This window comes from Gigantopelta aegis, chromosome 3 (assembly GCF_016097555.1).
Source record: "Gigantopelta aegis isolate Gae_Host chromosome 3, Gae_host_genome, whole genome shotgun sequence".
In the NCBI taxonomy this organism is placed as follows: Eukaryota; Metazoa; Mollusca; class Gastropoda; order Neomphalida; family Peltospiridae; genus Gigantopelta; species Gigantopelta aegis.
This window is the reverse complement of record NC_054701.1, coordinates 77,767,799-77,786,475: the sequence shown is the minus strand read 5'-3', so window position 1 is coordinate 77,786,475 and position 18,677 is coordinate 77,767,799. Positions and strand designations below refer to the sequence as shown.

Genomic DNA, 18,677 nt, shown 5'->3' with positions numbered 1-18,677 from the left:
AACAAATCTGCATTGCTGCATCAATTTTGGAACTTTTGTCTGACCAGAGACGGACTATATATATTTTTTGTCCTTTGACAACAAATCGGTGTCGTTTAAAAATAAACTCTTCCCCTTGTTTTGAACATTGGGCTGAAGAATGCCAGGGCATAACATGGAGGTGATTATGCTTTTGGAAATAAATTTTATGCAACAAATGTAAAGAAGTTAATATTTTAATCTAAGTAGACTAAGCACCCTTGTATTAAAACTGGCAATGTCTATATATATGATACAAGACAAATACAATTGCTATTTATTTTAATAATATTTTTTACAAAATGTATACACACTAAGTGTACATACAGGTACACCATAATGAACAAATACTTTATTCTTTCGTTTCACAATCCACAAAGTTGATTACTTTTGTACAATCTGAAATTACCCTTCAACAAAATATGATTAGGAAGTCGAATGAATGTCTATACTAACAGACTAGAAAACAATATATCATATCTATACACAGCCTAGTCTTAATTTCAATTAAAAAGCATGAAACATGAGTACATTTCTTTGCTATTGTATCTACAAATACATTTTTGACTTGGTTATACCGGATTCAAACACTTTATAAACCTCATTCCATGGCTTTCGATGTTGTTTTTTTTTTAAAAAGACAGTTTCCAGGACATTTTGAAAGGTCTCTTTTATGTTGTTGTGATCATCAAAATAAACTAATATTACAATATTTTGATACAAATTGCCCATCATTTCTCGAGTTGTTTTAATTGAGGGAAAAACAATTATCAACCGGTTTTTATTTTCTATAACTTTCTATGATCCAACTAAAAATTATATGGCCTAAGACTTTCCCAGGTCTGGAATATGACGTTTTTGCTAATTCTATTACTTTCCAAACCTTGTATGAAACCTGTTAATAGAAATGTTTAATATGTTATGAATGAAAATGTTTTTTAAAAACATATTTTATAAGTTTGGCAATTTGTGTGCCTATGATTTTAAGCAGGGTTTAAAAATACTGGTTGCCAAATTGTCGACATATAGCCCATGCTAAACCACAGACAAGTTAACTTACAATTAACATAACAAGGTAATTTTTGACCTGAGATACGACCCATGCAGATGTATTAAACCGACTACACAACTACTCTTAACGTAAGTCTACTCTGAAATACAGTGATCCATTTATGACTAATGAAAAATTACAAACAACCAGATATTTCCAACCACACACATTTACATGACTGCTGAATTGGTCAGCAAATAACATTCAGCTCTAGAGATTATGCTCACCACAACAATAAATAAAAGAAGATACTAAATTAATTCTCATTTAATACCACAGATGAAAAAAACACATTAAAATTTGGTATTAAATGAGAGCAGAGTTGGTATCGTACATCAATAAATACGAATAATAACCACCAAAATAAAGTAGATACTTATCACACGTCATGCGTATTTAATTTTCTACCTCATTTTGTATGCACTTTTTTTAAAGGAAGAAAATTAAAGAAACTGTGTCCTGTAAAACGTGTATTCGTTTGAATAAAACCTTTTTACAGAGATTGTACTAATGGTGTGCACACGAGAACCAGGAAGCCATTCCAGAGATCAAAGAGCACTGGTGATTACTGTTAGCACTGGGGTGAAAAAACTCTGATGAGCTGTGGTTCATATTCAGTCTCAAATGTTCTCAAAAGTTGATAGCTTTGCCAAAATAAGCAGCCAGATTAGCTTCTCTGAAGGCCTCAGCTACAGTCTGCAATGAAAAATGGGACGAAATTAGAGTAGCCCACTAAATGCTACCCTCTGTAAACCAGAAATCCATCAAAAACATACATTTTTCACTATCCCTTTTTAAATGTCAGTACAGAACATAACCTCTATGATCCAGATACCCTTTAAAACTGGATCTTTTACTTGGTTCCATGGATGTTCGGTTTAGAGAAATTATAACATGTTTACCAGACCTTAACACTGGTACAGCAAAACCCATTATATGTACTGCCCTATCTATGGAAATGCTCATATAAAAGATCCCCTACTGGTTTTCGTTGATAGTAACCTACTGTCAAGACATACAGAACACTTTCTACAGATTACCCCAATAATACACTGTTTAAATTACAATTATGACGGACAAAAAATATTTCTCATATTTACGGATCTTTAAAAGATATTTTTGAAGAATATACAATAGACTACCTCTCTAACAAACTTAACCAAACCATGTAGTTCATTAAAATATGTGTTTAAAGAAGTAGACATTTCCCAGACAAAATGTCTTGTGAACTGCAAAGAGTTATGACTTACGGGATGTGCATGGCAGACTCTAGCTATATCTTCACACGACGCCCCGTATTCCATGGCCAGTGCTGCTTCATTGATCAATTCACCGGCAACCTGGTCCAACAGAGTCGGTCAATATACATTAATACTATTGTTTGGCATCAGTGAGGAAAATCTTATTTTAAATTGCTTTAGATTAAGTCAATGAATGTGTCTGTGGGATGCATGTGAGGATGGGGAAAGAATTGAATACTAAACTCTGCAGGTTTTATGGATATAACAAAAAAAATTTAAAATTTAAATGCACAAAAAACTAACACTGAATTATGATTTCATATCACTAGATCGAGACTGATGCAAATCAGAAAACCGTATCACTAATAAAAACAAGACACAAAATATATAAAAAATCCATTGTAATTGATCAAATTCTTTTTAATCAGAATGAAACAACACACAAAAAAACAAACCCTACCAAACCCTGAAATATACATACCGATCCCATTATATGTGCTCCTAGTAACCTGTCAGTGGTCTTATCACCTAATACTTTCACTAATCCATCAGTGTCAGCATTACACTTGGACCGGCTGTTTGCAGCTAGAGGAAACTTTCCAACATTGTACTGCACACCCTGAAAGAGAACAAAAAATCCTATGCATCATTCAGGAAAACATACCGATTTGAAATTGATTCAACTCCTGAAAATGGTTTAGCTTTCTCAGCAATATCCTACAAATGTTGAAAGCTGGAATTTGACTGGCTTCTCCATGGTAATGTCATCGAAGTCAAAATCCAAACAATCTACTGAAATTAACACTACCAAAATCAATTGCTACCTTTGACCTATTAAGTTAAATGTACAATCATCTAAAATTGAGTTGAAAAAGACATAAATATTAGAAACATATTAACTTGTATTAATTATAACCATTTATCATACAACTCATTGCTTAAAATGGTTTATTACATACCTATTCAATCTTACCATAGAAACCGTGTGATAAATTTATATAAATCTGGACTGGATCTTTTAAATGGGTAATTCCCTTTTCTTTTTACTGCAGTTAGCGCTGTTTTGTTACTGACATCATGTATGATTTACAAATGACATCACATGGTATTTGAAACATTGCACAAGGCTGCTTCAAAGTATGATTCTTAACGTTAAGTAAATCAAGTTTTGATCATAGATTTAATAAAGTGTTGTTATGACGTTAAATTAAAAAACGTTTTGGTAAAGCATAAAAGAAGGTATGTAAGAAGGTATGTAATAAATACAGAGCTTCACATACGTTGTTTTCGCTTCGTATTTATTGCACTCATTTATTTTGTCAAAGCACATACTCAGTCCCGTGGTATACATTCTTGCGCAAAATAAACTCCTGCAATAAATAGGAAGCGAAAACAACGTATGTGAAGTTCTGTGTATATCTAACTCTATTTCCTGACTACTCTATGTACTAGTTTTACCTCTTCTTTCAGCTGTTCTTCCGTCTTTCCGATCCACGCCACCTCTGGATGTGTGTAGATGACTGATGGGACACAGTTGTAGTCAATGTGTACAGCACCACCACACATCCCTTCTACGCAGATGATACCTATTGTAAAGAATATTAACAAGTCAAATAAAAAGACAACGTAACATTGTGAGGAAAAGGAAAGGAATGTTTGTTTAAGGACACCTCAGTATATTTTTAAACTGCAACCAGTTTGGTCTTAAAGAATTACCAAAACACTTGGTTTAAAGAAAGATAACAAAAAACCTCTCACTTTTAAACCCACAAAGTAGTTTACCAAATGGCTACAAGGAACATTTTACAGATGGAACTGCAAATAACATGGCCTTTGAAACCAATCATGGGAACAATGGTTGGGATTAGAAGACACCTTTGATGTCCAGTGAGGCTGTTTGAACCTATGACCCATCTTACCTCAGGCAAGCACTCTACCAATTGAAACACATCCTTCTCCATTAGCCAAAAGATACCACTGTCTTAACATATAAAGAAAGTTGTTTAAAACTTTCATCCCCTACCGGCATCATCTACCCAATCCTAGGAATGTACTGAAATGATTAGCACATTGGCAGTCAAAATACTGCCTGCATTAACCAGTGCACTTTATACATTTAAGAAATTAAAAAAGTATCTATTTTTCATATATTTTACCTTCATCTTCTGCCTTGTGAGCTAACATAGGTCCTTGTATAACATCTCCAATAGCATAGATGCTGAAAAACAGTAAATGAGCCAAGTGAAAAGAAAGAAAGAAATGTTTTATTTCACGACGCACTCAACACATTTTATTTACGGTTATATGGCGTCATCAGACATATGGTTAAGGACCACACAGATTTTGAGAGGAAACCCGCTGTCGCCACTACATGGACTACTCTTTCCGATTAGCAGCAAGGTGTCTTTTATTTACGCTTCCCATAGGCAGGATAGCACAAACCATGGCCTTTGTTGAACCAGTTATGGATCACTGGTTGGTGCAAATGGTTTACACCTACCCATTGAGCCTTGCGGAGCACTCACTCAGGGTTTGGAGTTGGTATCTGGATTAAAAATCCCATGCCTCGACTGGGATCCGAAACCAGTACCTACCAGCCTGTACACCGATGGCCTAACCATGACGCCGGTGAGCCAAGTGAATTATCAATATTTTTAAAGAGGTGATGACCAGGTTAAAGCACACAAGTCCTGCAAACTCAGCTATGTGCCATCTGGTATATTGCACACCTCTGTAATGGTTAAAAGGTTAAGATGTTATTTTGTTTAATGACACCACTAGAGCACATTGATTTATTAATCATTGCCTATTGGATGTCAAACATCTAGTATTTTGGTAAAGATGAAACTTGCTACATTTTCCCATCAGTAGCATGGGATCTTTGATATACCAGTTGTGATGCACTGGTTGGAACGAGAAATAGCCCGATGGGCCCCACCCACAGGGATCGATTCCAGACCGATCCACACATCAGGCTAACACAAAATTATCAGACTAACACAAAATGTATTCATTTTGATCAAAAGCAAACCCTCTGTTGCTTTTAATTAACAACTGTTTGTTTGTTTTGTTTAACGACACCACTAGAGCACACTGATGTATTAACCATTGGCTATTGAATGTCAAACATTTGGTAATGTTGACATTTAGTCTTAGAGAGGAAACCTGCTACATTTTTCCATTAGTAGCCAGGAATCTTATATATGTATGATCCCACAGCCTTTGATATACTAGTCATGCAACAAACTGTATGCCATTAAGTGTTTGCTCACCTCGGAACTGTGGTCTGTAACCTGTCATTAACAGGAACTCTGCCTTTGTTGTCCAACTGTATTCCAACATTCTCCAGTCCAAGGTTTTCGGTGTACGGACGTCTGCCGATACACACTAGTAACGTATTGCAGTCAAGCTGTAGTAAGAAAAACAACCCATGTTGCTAATTATGGTCAAACACTGATTATAAATTGTTAAAATGACAAATAGGACTAGCTACATATCTAAATAAGACAGTACCTAAAATATTATGATCTGGTTGGTTAGAAAAAACACCGTTTTGTTTAACACCACCATTAGAGCACATTGATTACATGGATGTCAAACATTTGGTAATTTCGACATATTAGTCTTAGAGAGGAAACCCGCTACATTTGTCCATTAGTAGCAAGGGATCTTTTATATGCACCATCTCACAGACAGAATAGCACATACCACGGCCATTAATACACCAGTTGTGATGCTCTCACTGGCTGGAACGAAAAATCGCCCACCGGTGGGGATTGATCCAAACCAACCGTGCGGTTTACCAATGAGCTACGTCCTGCCCACAAGTGACAATTAAGACAGTCCAGTAATCGGAGTAGTTCGGCCATTCACCTCATCCTGTTTTCCGTCCTTTACACTTTCAATCTGAACTTTGATGTTATCCCCAGATTTCGTAGCGGCGGTAACTTTGGTGTTCAGCTTAAACTTCATGCCCTGCTTTGTTAACGATCTCTGAAAGCTTTTTGAAATCTCCATGTCTATCCCTAAACCACCGACATGTCCGAGAAACTCCACAACTGTAACTTCACTACCCAGCCTCATCCACACAGAACCCTGCAAACAGAAAAGAAAGGAATGTTTACTGACAGCCCAGTACAAAGTTTAATCAGCAGCAATTAGATGTCCAACATAAAAATAGTTCATTTCTCAAATGCTAAATATATCCTTTAATGCCAAAAATAACTGAAAGATATCTATAAAGATAATAAATGTGGATTCATGAATAGATGGAGACAAAACATATAGTCTCCTCTGGTTGGACTGGTAGGGGATTAATAATGAAATACTGTGGAACCTTGTTGGGACAAACTCGGTAGGGTCAATTACACTGCAACGCTTGAACCAAAAACGAAGTCCCGAGTTACACTTACACTTTGTTGACTAAATAGTTGGGTCAAACACTTTCTGGAGCACTGATGGAGTTCGAACCAACAGGATTCAACTGTATATTTGCCAAAATCAAGTTTATTTTGCATTTGTCAATTTAGTGAATGACAACTTAAAGTCTGTACAAGTACAGATGACAAAACTATTAAAACTAAACACTAACAAACACATACCAGCTCCACTCCAATGACTCCAGCTCCAATCACAAGCATTTTTGGTGGAACCTTTTCTAAACATAATGCCCCTGTTGAGGAAACCACCTGTTTTTCATCAATCTGCAAGCAAAATTCCTTACAAAATGATGAACATATTAAACACATCAATATAATGTCTTTAAAACGGACGTACTTCAGAAAAGTAATGATTATGGAGACAAGTTCAAGTATATTTTTAAGCATATTTCCCTCCAATTCAACGTCAAAAGACACTCATTTTGTAGCTTTATCCAGATATGTTACATATTTGTGTATTAACTGAACATAATGTCCATTTTCACATGTTAAAACTTTGGTCTGCGACTTTAAAAGCCGTAAAAAAAATATTGTACTATTTTCTTACAATTAGCATCTGTTGGGAATGGAAAGGAAAGGAATGTTTACATAACAATACTGAGCATTTTAAACACTTGGGGTCTAATTCACAAATGTCTCTTAGGCTCTGTTAGACAACAAAGCATCCTCTTTGCAAGTCTTTTATCATTGCACTGCGAGATCGCAAAGTTGCAAGAGTTTAATGAATTAGGCCCCTGGTCTAGAATTTGGAAGAGGAAACACATTGCTGCCAAACAGGTTACTTTGATCACAGCAAGGGATTTTATAGGCACTTCCCAGTGACAGGATAGCACATACCATAGCTCGATACACCAGTCATTAGCTGGTTGAGACTTAAACCCAATTGGCCCACAGAGAATTGATCCAGTGATGCATAACGTCTAAGGTGAATACTTTACCAACAACTGTTGGGTGTAATATTTGATCTGGCAGTGTTCGAAATAAACACCTGTCCGTTTGTCCTGACAAGTGAAAATCTGCTCAGACAAGCAAAATGTACTTCAATGGTTGTCCAGTTAACAAGTAAAACTGTTCAATGTAGTTTCGTTTTGAGCAAACAAAAATGCGGTTCTTGTACTTGAATAAAACATAACATTTATTTGGACAAGTAGATTTCTCAATGTAATTGTTCGGTGGACTAATGAAAAATTCTACTTATTTCTCAATGTAATTGTTCGGTGGACTAATGAAAAATTCTACTTATTTCTATCACTGTATGGGGTTAAACATTTTTTTTTACCAACCAGGCATCTTTTGAAACACATTTCCAGACAGACCAGAACAGGAAACACCCCAACGATCAGACTAAGGGGAGACAACAATGACAACCTGAATATGCCAACAAAATTACCTCAATACCCGGAAACGGTGTAACCTCTGACCCAGTTGCTATAAGAATATTCTTTGTAGCAATTACTTCTGACGATCCATCATTTTTTGTCACTGTCACTTCATTAGCTCCAGTTATTTTACCAAATCCATTGTAATGAGTAACCTAAAACACAAAATTAACAACATATCTCAATGCTAAAAGTGAAATATTCTACCTTCCAAACTGATGTTACATGAACACAGACTAATATTTATAAATATGCCCCACTATCTTACTTTACTATACAAGATAACTTAATTCTTCATTAGTTAAGCAGGTACCTTAAATTTTGAAAAAAGAAAGAAGGAAATGTTTAATTTAACGATGCATTCAACACATTTTATTTACAGTTATATGGTGTCGGACATATAGTTAAGAATCACAGAGATATTGAGAGGATATTCGCTGTCGCCACTTCATGGGCTATTCTTTTCGATTAACAGCATGGGATCTCTTATATGCACCATCCCACAGACAGAATAGTACATAATATGGCCTTTGTTACACCAGTTGTGAAACACTGTCTGAAATGAGAAATAGCCCAATGGGCCCACCAACGGGAATCGATCCTAGATCGATCGCGCATTAGGTGAGCACTGTACCACTGAGCTATGTCTTGGGAAAAAAATGCTATCCATTAGCAATTCAAATATCAGCTAACTCAAACAATCATGAATAATTAACAAATTATAGCCTTTAACAAATTAATAAATAGTTACCTTGTTTTGCTTAAATAAGTGTACAATTCCACCTGTTAGAGCTTTCACTGCACCAGATTTGGCTGCCATGAGTTTTTCAAGATTCAACTTCACACCATCAACTGTACAAGAAAATAGCAGCATAAAAATAATTACTATGACATTTTCTAAAATAATACTTTAACAGTTCTTCTCTATTGTTAACAGTTACTCTAAGCTTGTAGCACAAGTATCTGTAAAGCTGAAACCATTTCAAGCTATATATTAAATTTTGAGGGCACAACAGTCATATACTCATGACTCTTTTATTACTGAAGATCAAAATCAAATATACCCAAACTTTCAGAATCAGATATGTTTTCAGTTTTTGTCCAAAAAACCCCAACAGTAACAAAAACCCAGAGTTAATCTGCATCTAAGGCACTATATAATATAGATATCCAGATACCAAAATAGTTAATGAAATGTGTCGGTTGCCTGCTCAAATTATTTAGCATCATTATTGCCGACTTTATCCAAACTCAGCATATATATATGTATGTATGTATGTATACTCACACACAATGAAAACGCAAAACAGATATTTTTCAATATTTTGTTGTGATTAATGAAAAATATATTTATTGGACTTAAAATAACAATTTATGAGAGGAAGCCATTGATTGGTACTTTTGTCTGGGTTTTAATCCTGGTTTTGTTCTCGTTACACATACAATAGCAGAAACACACAAAATGGTGTGAAATGCGTTCACTACATGCTCAATCATCCTGCATGCAATGCACATGAAATGCCAGTATGTGAACACATAAAAGACATGTAACAGTGTCATATTCCTCGTCACATTAAGAATGCCACGACTCAGAAAAGAACAAAGGGAGCGAGCGTTGGGCATGGCTCAAGAGGGTACTTCACAAAGCCAAGTTGCTAGGACCTTCAGAGTCCATTCATCAACTATTGGACGACTTGTTGAACGTCCCGTTACGACCCCACGCCAAGATCAGCAGATTCGATGACACCACCTCCGTGACCGGTTCAGAACTGCGACAATGACAGCAAGCAACACTATAGGATGTCATGGAAGGCCTATCCATCCGATGATGGTCATCCGTCGACTCAGAACAGCTGGACTCGGATGCAGACGCCCGTACAACGGTAACATCATGACAGTGCGACATCGTGCTGCGAGACTACAGTTTGCTCTCCAGAATGGTAATCATCCACCAGCCTTTTACCGGAGCATTGTTTTCTTAGATGAGTCCTGTTTCTCTGTCTCCTTTGCTGATGGAAGAGCACGCGTGTACAGGAGACTCCATGAACAGTACGCTGACGGATGTGTGAGGGAACGTGATCGGTTTGGCAACGGTTGTCTGATGGTATGGGGGGCAATCAACTGTGATTTCAGGAGTGATCTCATCATTGTCCACGATGCCCTTACAGCCCAGCATTATGTTGACATTATTCTAAGACCAGTTCTCCAGCCACTTTTGCACCATCACCGAAGACCAGGAGGTCCCCTTCTGTTTCAACAAGACAATGCCCGTCCACATACTGCAAGAATTACCCAGGCATTCCTGCAACAAGCCGGTATCACCGTTATGAACTGGCCCGCCGTTTCACCGGATTTGAACCCAAATGAACATGTGGGATGAGTTAGGACGTTGTGTATGTCACCTCCAGCGGAGGAACATTCCTGTGGCTTATTTGAGATGTTTGTGCCAATCCTTTCCCCGTCGTCTTCAGGCATGCTCACGGGCCAATGGTGGACACACCAGATACTGACCTTGATATGGGTGTGTGTGTGTGTGTGTGTGTGTGTGTGTGTCAGTATATGTATGTATTATACATACATACATACACACACTTACTACCCCTATTAACGAATCGGAATGAGCCATATGACAATGGTGTGAATTGTTGAGAAGGGACTTCATGGGTATGTAGATTTTATCCACCCTCGGCATGTATACTTACTTTCAATGCCCCTGTTAGCGAAATCGGAATGTGCCATATGATAAAGGTGTGAATTGTTGAGAAGTGATTTCGACGGGATGCATCCCACATTGAGACATGTTCCTCCAAGTGTGTCATCCTTCTCTACGCATGCAACCTACAAAACAGGCCACAAAGAGATTATCAGAACTTCCAGTTTACTAAATTCACACATTATATAACAAATAATTTAGCTTTTTTGGTTAAATTACAGATTGGCAATTGGTTTAAATTCCTTCTCGTTTTCACTATTTAAAAGTTCATATTTTTAAATCTATTTACAGCTGGGTTCTGATCCAAAAGTAACTGAATGGTTCTTAACATTAGAATAAAGAAACCCATGTCTAAATATTTGTACAAGTAGCAATAAAAACAACATTGGTCCAGAACGAAACATTTATTACTTAAAGTAAGGTAAACTGTGCTGGTTTGGCCATACCAACATTTTGACCAGCACTATTGCTGCCATCTAACCACTCATAATTAGGCCTTTGAAAACTGCGAGAATAATTGTTTTGTTCGCGTAAGTCTTGTTTTTACATAACCCATTTTGCATATGTGCATTAAATTTAGAAAACATTATTTACATGGTCATGACAGGTTACGCAAAAATTAAATTCTCTTTGGCCTAACAGTACTCAGCCAGCACAATAAAGTCATGCATTTTACGCAGAATCCTTTTATATGTTTTCAAAGTAACTCATAATAAATAACATGACTATTTTGTTGACAAGTGAAGTTAACAGCTGCTATGATTATACTGGTCTAGTATTAACTCATTAACTATAATAACCGGCCTCGGTGGCATCATGGTTAAGCCATCAGACATAAGACTAGTAGATATAGGGTTTGCAGCCCGGAACCAGCTCCCACCCAGAGTGAGTTTTAACAACTCAGTGGGTAGGTGTAAGGTCACTACACCCTCTTCTCTCTCACAAACCACTAACGCACTGTCGTGGACAGACAGCCCAGACAGCTGATGTGTGTGCCAAGGACAGTGTGCTTGAACCTTAATGGGATATAAGCTCAGGGCTTCTAGAATTTTTATAAAATCCACTAGCCATGGGATCAGTGATTATTAATATTTACTAGTTACAATTAAAAATTCATTAGCCCTACTTTACTTTAAGTTAATACTAATAATGTCAACTAAAGAGGAAGATAGAGCTTAAAAAACACTAAGATTGTGGGATATACTTAAATGCAGCAAATGACAAAAACAAATTTCACTAGCTGTCAGGCATGGTAATAGTAGTTATTTACTAGCCCAACATTGAATATCACTATCTATGGGAGTGGGGCTACCATAATTTAGAAGACCTGTAGCATGAAAATAAAGTTGAAATGAAACAACTACAATATAAAATCTACCTTCATGCCCAGCTGAGCAGCTTTAATGGCCGCAACATACCCACCAGGGCCAGATCCAATAACAACCACGTCCAATTCACCTACAAAATGAAACAAAATTATTTGTTATGTTTAATAACACCACATAAAATGTTTTTTAAATGTACATTATTATTAAAGTCCAGTTTTTTAAAAGAATTATTGATTTGACTCTCAAGATCAACTATCTAAGATCAACAAAGGTTTGTAATAGTAAAACTAAATGAAACTTCCATGCTGTAATTAGGATAATGTATTAGTCCATCTTATCTAAATAAGTCCATATAATTCATAAAAAGAAGAAAAAAATGTAATAACTTTGTATAATCCCCCATATACAAGAAAAGGTTAACAAATGTTGGTGAACATGTAAATCTTGACCTTAATAAAAGTATGGATGTATGTATGTATGTGGAAACAACTAACACATGCAAACATCATGGCATATCACCAATAAACTCAACTTCATTTAAACTTAAACGAAAACTTTTAATTAGTAAAATAATGTATAGGTTACCAGGTTCATATGTTGTAGTAATTTCTATACATATAATGATATATACAATACTCTTATTTCGATGTACTAGTAACAATTTAAGTTGATATTTTAGAACAGAACAACAAGAACATTGATATTTTACCTCCATTTGAATAGTTTCTTTTAGAATTGATGGAACCTAAACACCTGGTGACTTTCCCAGATCCAATCTGTAACAGAAATTTGAATATTTAATTCATGTATAAATAAGCATTTGAAAAATTATTTGGATGAGATTTACAAAAATAAACATAAATGAACCAGGTACACATAATATGATTTGGCAGACGTTAACATGAACACAACTCTTAAAGTTTGTTTTGTTTAACAGCACCACTAGAGCACATTGATTAATTAATCATTGATCATTGGATGTCAAACATTATGTAATTCTGACTCACAGTCATCAGAGGAAACATCTTTTATATGCACTTTCCCACAGACAGGAAAGCACATACCACAGCCTTTTACCACTTATGGTGCACTGGTTGGAACAAGAAAAAACACCAATCAGTTGAATGGATCTATGGAGGTGATTTGATCCTGCGACGCAAGCACCTCAAGTGAGCACTCAACCGATTGAGCTACATGATGATAACTAGTTTAATGTGCCCATATACCACTAGGGTTTCGAACACGCCCATCCCGAGTCCGACCTCCGATAAAATCGGTGGCCTTACTCAGGATGGACGGGTTTTTTTTTTTTGAAAATGGGCAGAATTTTGAAAATAGCAATTAGTAAAAAAGTTAATAGAATAAATAAAAAAAAATTAAAAGGTTACAAGCCAAAAATAAAAAGAATTGACTGCTCAGCCGAATATTTATATAATTTGGAGCATTTTAGAAGGACAGTCCAAAATTAAATATGAGAAAGAAGAGGGATCGGACTATTTAATAATATTTTTAAAAAAGAAGTAATTTCGACATAAAATTTTGAACGCAGATCTAAAAGTTTAAAGTCCGATCGATATGTCCATGCGAGTGGCCTCGTTAAGGCCGTTTGGGTGCACAGCTTAAAGGGACGAGATGGGTTGCATCCCGTCAAGAAAACCCCTAGATTGACAGTCGATAGACGTTGGAAGGTGTAGTGCTGTGCTGAAATACAGATCTTGAGAAGCCGGATCCGTCTGAACGAGAGAGAGTATCATACTAAGGTATAGTCCAGTCGTCATGGGTTGGTATAGTGATGCAGACGGGCCCGACTCCGGAGGATATGAGATGGTATCACTATAAAGCAAGGTAAAGTCTAGAAAAAGAGTAGTAGGGGCCGACCCCGCTTCCTATTTCTTCTTAGAGTGGGGCGGTCAATCTTCCAGTGCTGCTAGGACAGGCTCGGACATGTAGAGACTAAACGCGAACAACTGTGGCGTTCTGCAGAATGGCCGTCATACGAGTTACAAAAAAAAACAATTTGACAGTCAGACGGAGAAATGACGTGGAGGCAAGGAATCTCGCTAAAAAAGAATCCAACCTGGTGGTGCAGGCTGTTGAAACGAGAAGCGTTCCAGCGTTCAATCAGTTCCAATGGCCACATACATCCCAGTAGAAAACTTCATTTCGCTGACAAAAACAACGAAATGAAGGACCCCCCCAAGTCGAGCACACGATAGCATGTGCAGTGTGGACAAGCGAAACAAACACGTCTTACCGCGTGGAGCGAGCTACATGAGGGGAGTGATTAATTGCTCCACTAATTTAAATTATGGGGAGCCATATAGCCCTTATGTAGAGTGATAGCACAGTGCATCGTTAACTTAATTTTATTGTAGACTATTGTAGATTAATATAATGTTGTAGAAAGACTCGATTCAGGATGTCATTCCAGCTCAGACACAAGAAGGTTAAAATATTACCATATTGATACCATAACAAATTTACATGCTAAGGCCAAAAAAACCTGAAGAAGTTGGTTTCAGGTAACATGGCCCAAAAAAGTAGGGTAGGTAGGTAGGATTTTTTTTTTTTTTTTTTTTTTTTTTTTTTAGTTCAAAGAAAGGTTACCCTACCTTAAATGTGTTTGCCAGAGAAAAACTCAGTCTCAAGATGAAAGACATGAAGGCAAGCTGTCTGAAAAATCTTAGTTTACTCTTTGCAGCCAGAGAGAAATAAAAACAATCTCACTGTCAATGTCAGTTTTAAGTTTCACATGCCATTTTCAAAAGACAGGAAAACAAAAAAAGTTCAAACTATTCCTTTCACCAATAAAAGTCAGTAGATGACTGCACAGAAACTTCACAGCTTTGTCCAACTTGTATTGGAAATAACAAAACAATACTAATTTTGTGTGTAATTTACAAATCAATCGGCTTAGAAATGAATAACTTGTAGTAAATTTCATAGTAATAAAAAAGGCGTTCCTAACCCGAGTACTCTGACTGTAAGAGAGCTAGACGGACATTTGGACATAAATAATGAGAGCGTGTTTATGTTCAAATGTCCGTCTAGCTCTCTTACAGTCAGAGTACTCGGGCTAAGGCGTTCCCTGTGGTACGGACTTATAGTTTTAATGTTTATTAGCCTATTGAACGGACCCATGCTAAAATCACTCAAATTAATTTATTCCCAATTAACTGAAACACTGAAATAAATGTGAACTGTTTAATGTTAGTGGTTATTCTTGAATATTCCATTTATTTAATTATTACCCATGCTCAGCAGTTGATAGGCCTATCTACATCACTGGCGTAGGAAGCGGCATCGATGGTTTATATATTAATTTTATACGTGTGTGTACCCACCCACCCCACTTTTTGATATCTTCCTACAGGCTACACCCGTGTATATTAACAAATTCTGGGTACTAGGCCTAAGCAGTAGCTAACAACGAAAATTGTACCAAGTCTTCTTCAAATGACCTTCACCTTTGCATGTGGAAAAAACGCGATGACTTGTAGTCTGTGCATGTGGTATCGAGAAATCCTTTATTGTTTTGTTGAGATCGCATGTTGTTGTTTTTGAAAAATAAACCTACATTGTATGAGATGACTGGAGTTACGATAATACGATATATTTTCCTCTATAGGCCTACAGTATTTAGCAATTTGTAATCAAAGCCGTTTAATCGCCACACACGTTACCGTACTGTCATGCGATCTCGTGTGTCACCAATTACTGTGGTACCTAATAAGAGCATGTGTTATTAACAGTGTTCTACACTTGGTTTTATAACTTACTCTTCTTTGGCTAGTGGACAAACAAAATTTACTAGCCAAGCTTAACCTTCTGACTACTGCAGGCGAGATATCTCGCCCGACGTCATGTCAGTCGATATACTGTACACTGTATACAGTGCATTCCCCAATTCATATTTCCCGCCGTTTTGCACATGACACTCACCGGAAACATAATTAAAGAAAAAATATATTTTTTCAAAATGGTGGTTTTGTTTTGATTTTTTCAATTAAAAATACCTTGAAATTTTGAGTTCAAAAAGTGGTTTTCGGCAAGTATTTTCGCTTGACAACAATGGCGGCACGTCGCGGTAATTTTCAGGGATCGATAGCTGATTGTAACAGCTAATTTGATAATAAATTTGATCGTTTTACCAACAACGAAAATGACCAAATATTGCAATATGAATCGTAGTTCGGGTTTAAAAAAAGAATTCTGGTTAGAAAACCACCGTTATCGGGAATAATGGACATAAATACTGGATAGCTGGCCACAAAAAAAGAGAGTAAAGTTTGTTTTATTTAACGACGCCGCTAGAGCACATTGATTTTTTATCTTATCATTGGCTATTGGACGTCAAACATATGGTCATTCTGACACTGTTTGTTTTTAGAGGAAACCCGCTGTCGCCACATAGGCTACTCTTTTTACGACAGGCAGCAAGGGATCTTTTATTTGCGCTTCCCACAGGCAGGATAGCACAAACCATGGCCTTTGTTGTACCAGTTATGGATCACTGGTCGGTGCAAGTGGTTTACACCTACCCATTGAGCCTTGCGGAGCACTCACTCAGGGTTTGGAGTCGGTATCTCGATTAAAAATCCCATGCCTCGACTGGGATCCGAACCCAGTACCTACCAGCCTGTAGACCGATGGCCTGCCACGACGCCACCGAGGCTGGTAGCTGGCCACAAATGCCCGTAAGTAAACGCAACTTTTTCGATTTTTTGCCTATTTTTAATCATCATTAGCCGATCTAAAATAATAAAAATTACAAAAAAAAAGACACGAAAATAATACTTACTGATTCATATATGAACTTTATTTCATGTATTTATAAAACATTTAAGTGAATATATGTGAGTAAAAATTATAAACTTGTACCCACTCAACGTGGTTTTTGTTAAAAATTAATCCAGTAGTCTAAAGGTTAAAATGTTACTCGCCACAGTGCGACACTACTCATTTTGTATCATTTATGAATGTGTTGTAAGTATCTGGATTGTTTTCGCCAACTTACTAAAATCAACGATGAGTTCCGAATTGTACCGACAAGTAATACGGAATTCACAGTGATTAATCGGACAACTTCGTAAATAGTGAAATGTTCCGACTGCACAATGATGTCAACAAATTTCATTAGTTTTCGCTGCTAGGACTCTGAACGCACATGGCAAATAATTTAATACTTACACGTTTTTGGAGTCAGTCGCCAGATGGCGACAATAATAAATTCAATCGGTCACCACGCCAACATTTTGGTCGCATTGGCGACCATTTTGGTCGCAACGTAGAACACTGGTTAATGATTCCAATTTCAGTGGGGGTGTATAAAAACCATCGCTGCTGCCCCCCCCCCCCCCAACCTCCATTTAACACACACACTGACGTGTAAGAGTTATCCTATTTGAGTACTTCTGTCGTCTGCTTTGTCGTTCCGCGACCACAACTTCTCTGTGTGCTTCCCCCCCCACCCCACCCCACCCCACCCCAGCAGAAAAAAAAAAGTTCAGGGTCGGTGGCAAAATTTAGAGTCGGTTGGGTGACCGGAAACAAACCATTTTTTTTTGTTTGGCCTAAGAGGAGCTAAACAAGATTCTCCTTGAACTTGTCTCAGAGCAGTGATAGGGAGCGAAGGTTGGCAACTCTCCATAAACAATGATGTCTGGTTTGGTAAACAAAATGTTCATCAAAATGATTACTTGGAATTTTCATAGCTACTACCCTATTAAATACAGCCCTCTATATTGTGACCTATTTGGTGACATATGAGACCTTTTTTGTTCATTTAGCGACAAAAACACTTCAGACTTTCTATATAAAAATGCAAGTAAGCTCTGGCTCCTAGATAGAAAGGTTAATGTAGAGGGCTGTAAATAACATCTTAACATCAACTAACTAATCCTAATCTGTACTTCCTTGTTGTTTTTGGGTTACATAGGCATGTTTAAAAACCCAGGACTTTCAAGGAGTTAATTAATTTTTTACTGGAGTTTTAAACACTTAACAGTTGCATTGGCTAATCGGTAGGTGTGTGCAGGGCGAAGATGTAACAATCGCGTCTAATCTCCAATGCGCCCCCCCCCCCCCCCCCCCTATTGGACTGTCATGTTGGCTGGTGTGTGCAGGTGCACATTTTCAGACTACTGCACACTACAGTCAAGTCAGTGTTAATGCGCATGTGTGACAAGTCTTTAGACTTTTGAGGCAGCCCTTTATTTAAAGTATATTTATAATCATTACCAATGCAATCAGCAATGGCACTGCTAAATCTAAAATTTTAAAATAAAATGGGTTCTGCAAGAGTATAAATTTCATCAGTGACAAATACTGAAAAGATGCACAATATAATTATTTGTAATACATGGAGATCTTTGAAAATTGATTAAAGTTATTAGATGCGCATTTGTGTTGTAAACATACCCTTAAAATAACAGAAAACTTAGTAACAGAAGACGACAACATGACTTTCAGAGTTCACCGGCACAAGGTAGAGGTCGCTACGTTTACA

The 18,677-nt window shown here is 37.0% G+C and overlaps 1 protein-coding gene across 1 annotated transcript; it reads right to left on the bottom strand.

Moving 5' to 3' along the window:
- Positions 1-285: 285 nt before the first annotated feature.
- Positions 286-18,677, bottom strand: LOC121369109 (dihydrolipoyl dehydrogenase, mitochondrial-like). Its single transcript, XM_041493964.1, has 14 exons — positions 18,590-18,677; positions 12,879-12,945; positions 12,220-12,299; positions 10,831-10,966; positions 8,880-8,980; positions 8,140-8,283; positions 6,912-7,013; positions 6,184-6,405; positions 5,583-5,719; positions 4,467-4,528; positions 3,769-3,896; positions 2,792-2,929; positions 2,320-2,409; positions 286-1,765 (listed from the first exon to the last, which is right to left on the bottom strand). Exons 1-14 carry the CDS (start codon positions 18,629-18,631, stop codon positions 1,700-1,702), a joined length of 1,515 nt encoding a protein of 504 aa, XP_041349898.1. The 5' UTR covers positions 18,632-18,677; the 3' UTR covers positions 286-1,699.

Coding starts and splice junctions, on each gene's coding strand:
- LOC121369109 (XM_041493964.1), bottom strand. CDS start 18,631: ATGTTGTCGTCTTCTGTTACTAAGTTTTCTGTTATTTTAAGG. Junction 8,981..10,830: donor CGCTAACAGGGGCATTGAAA/GTAAGTATACAT, acceptor TTTCTTGTACAG/TTGATGGTGTGAAGTTGAAT. Junction 1,766..2,319: donor GAGTCTGCCATGCACATCCC/GTAAGTCATAAC, acceptor TTTTCATTGCAG/ACTGTAGCTGAGGCCTTCAG.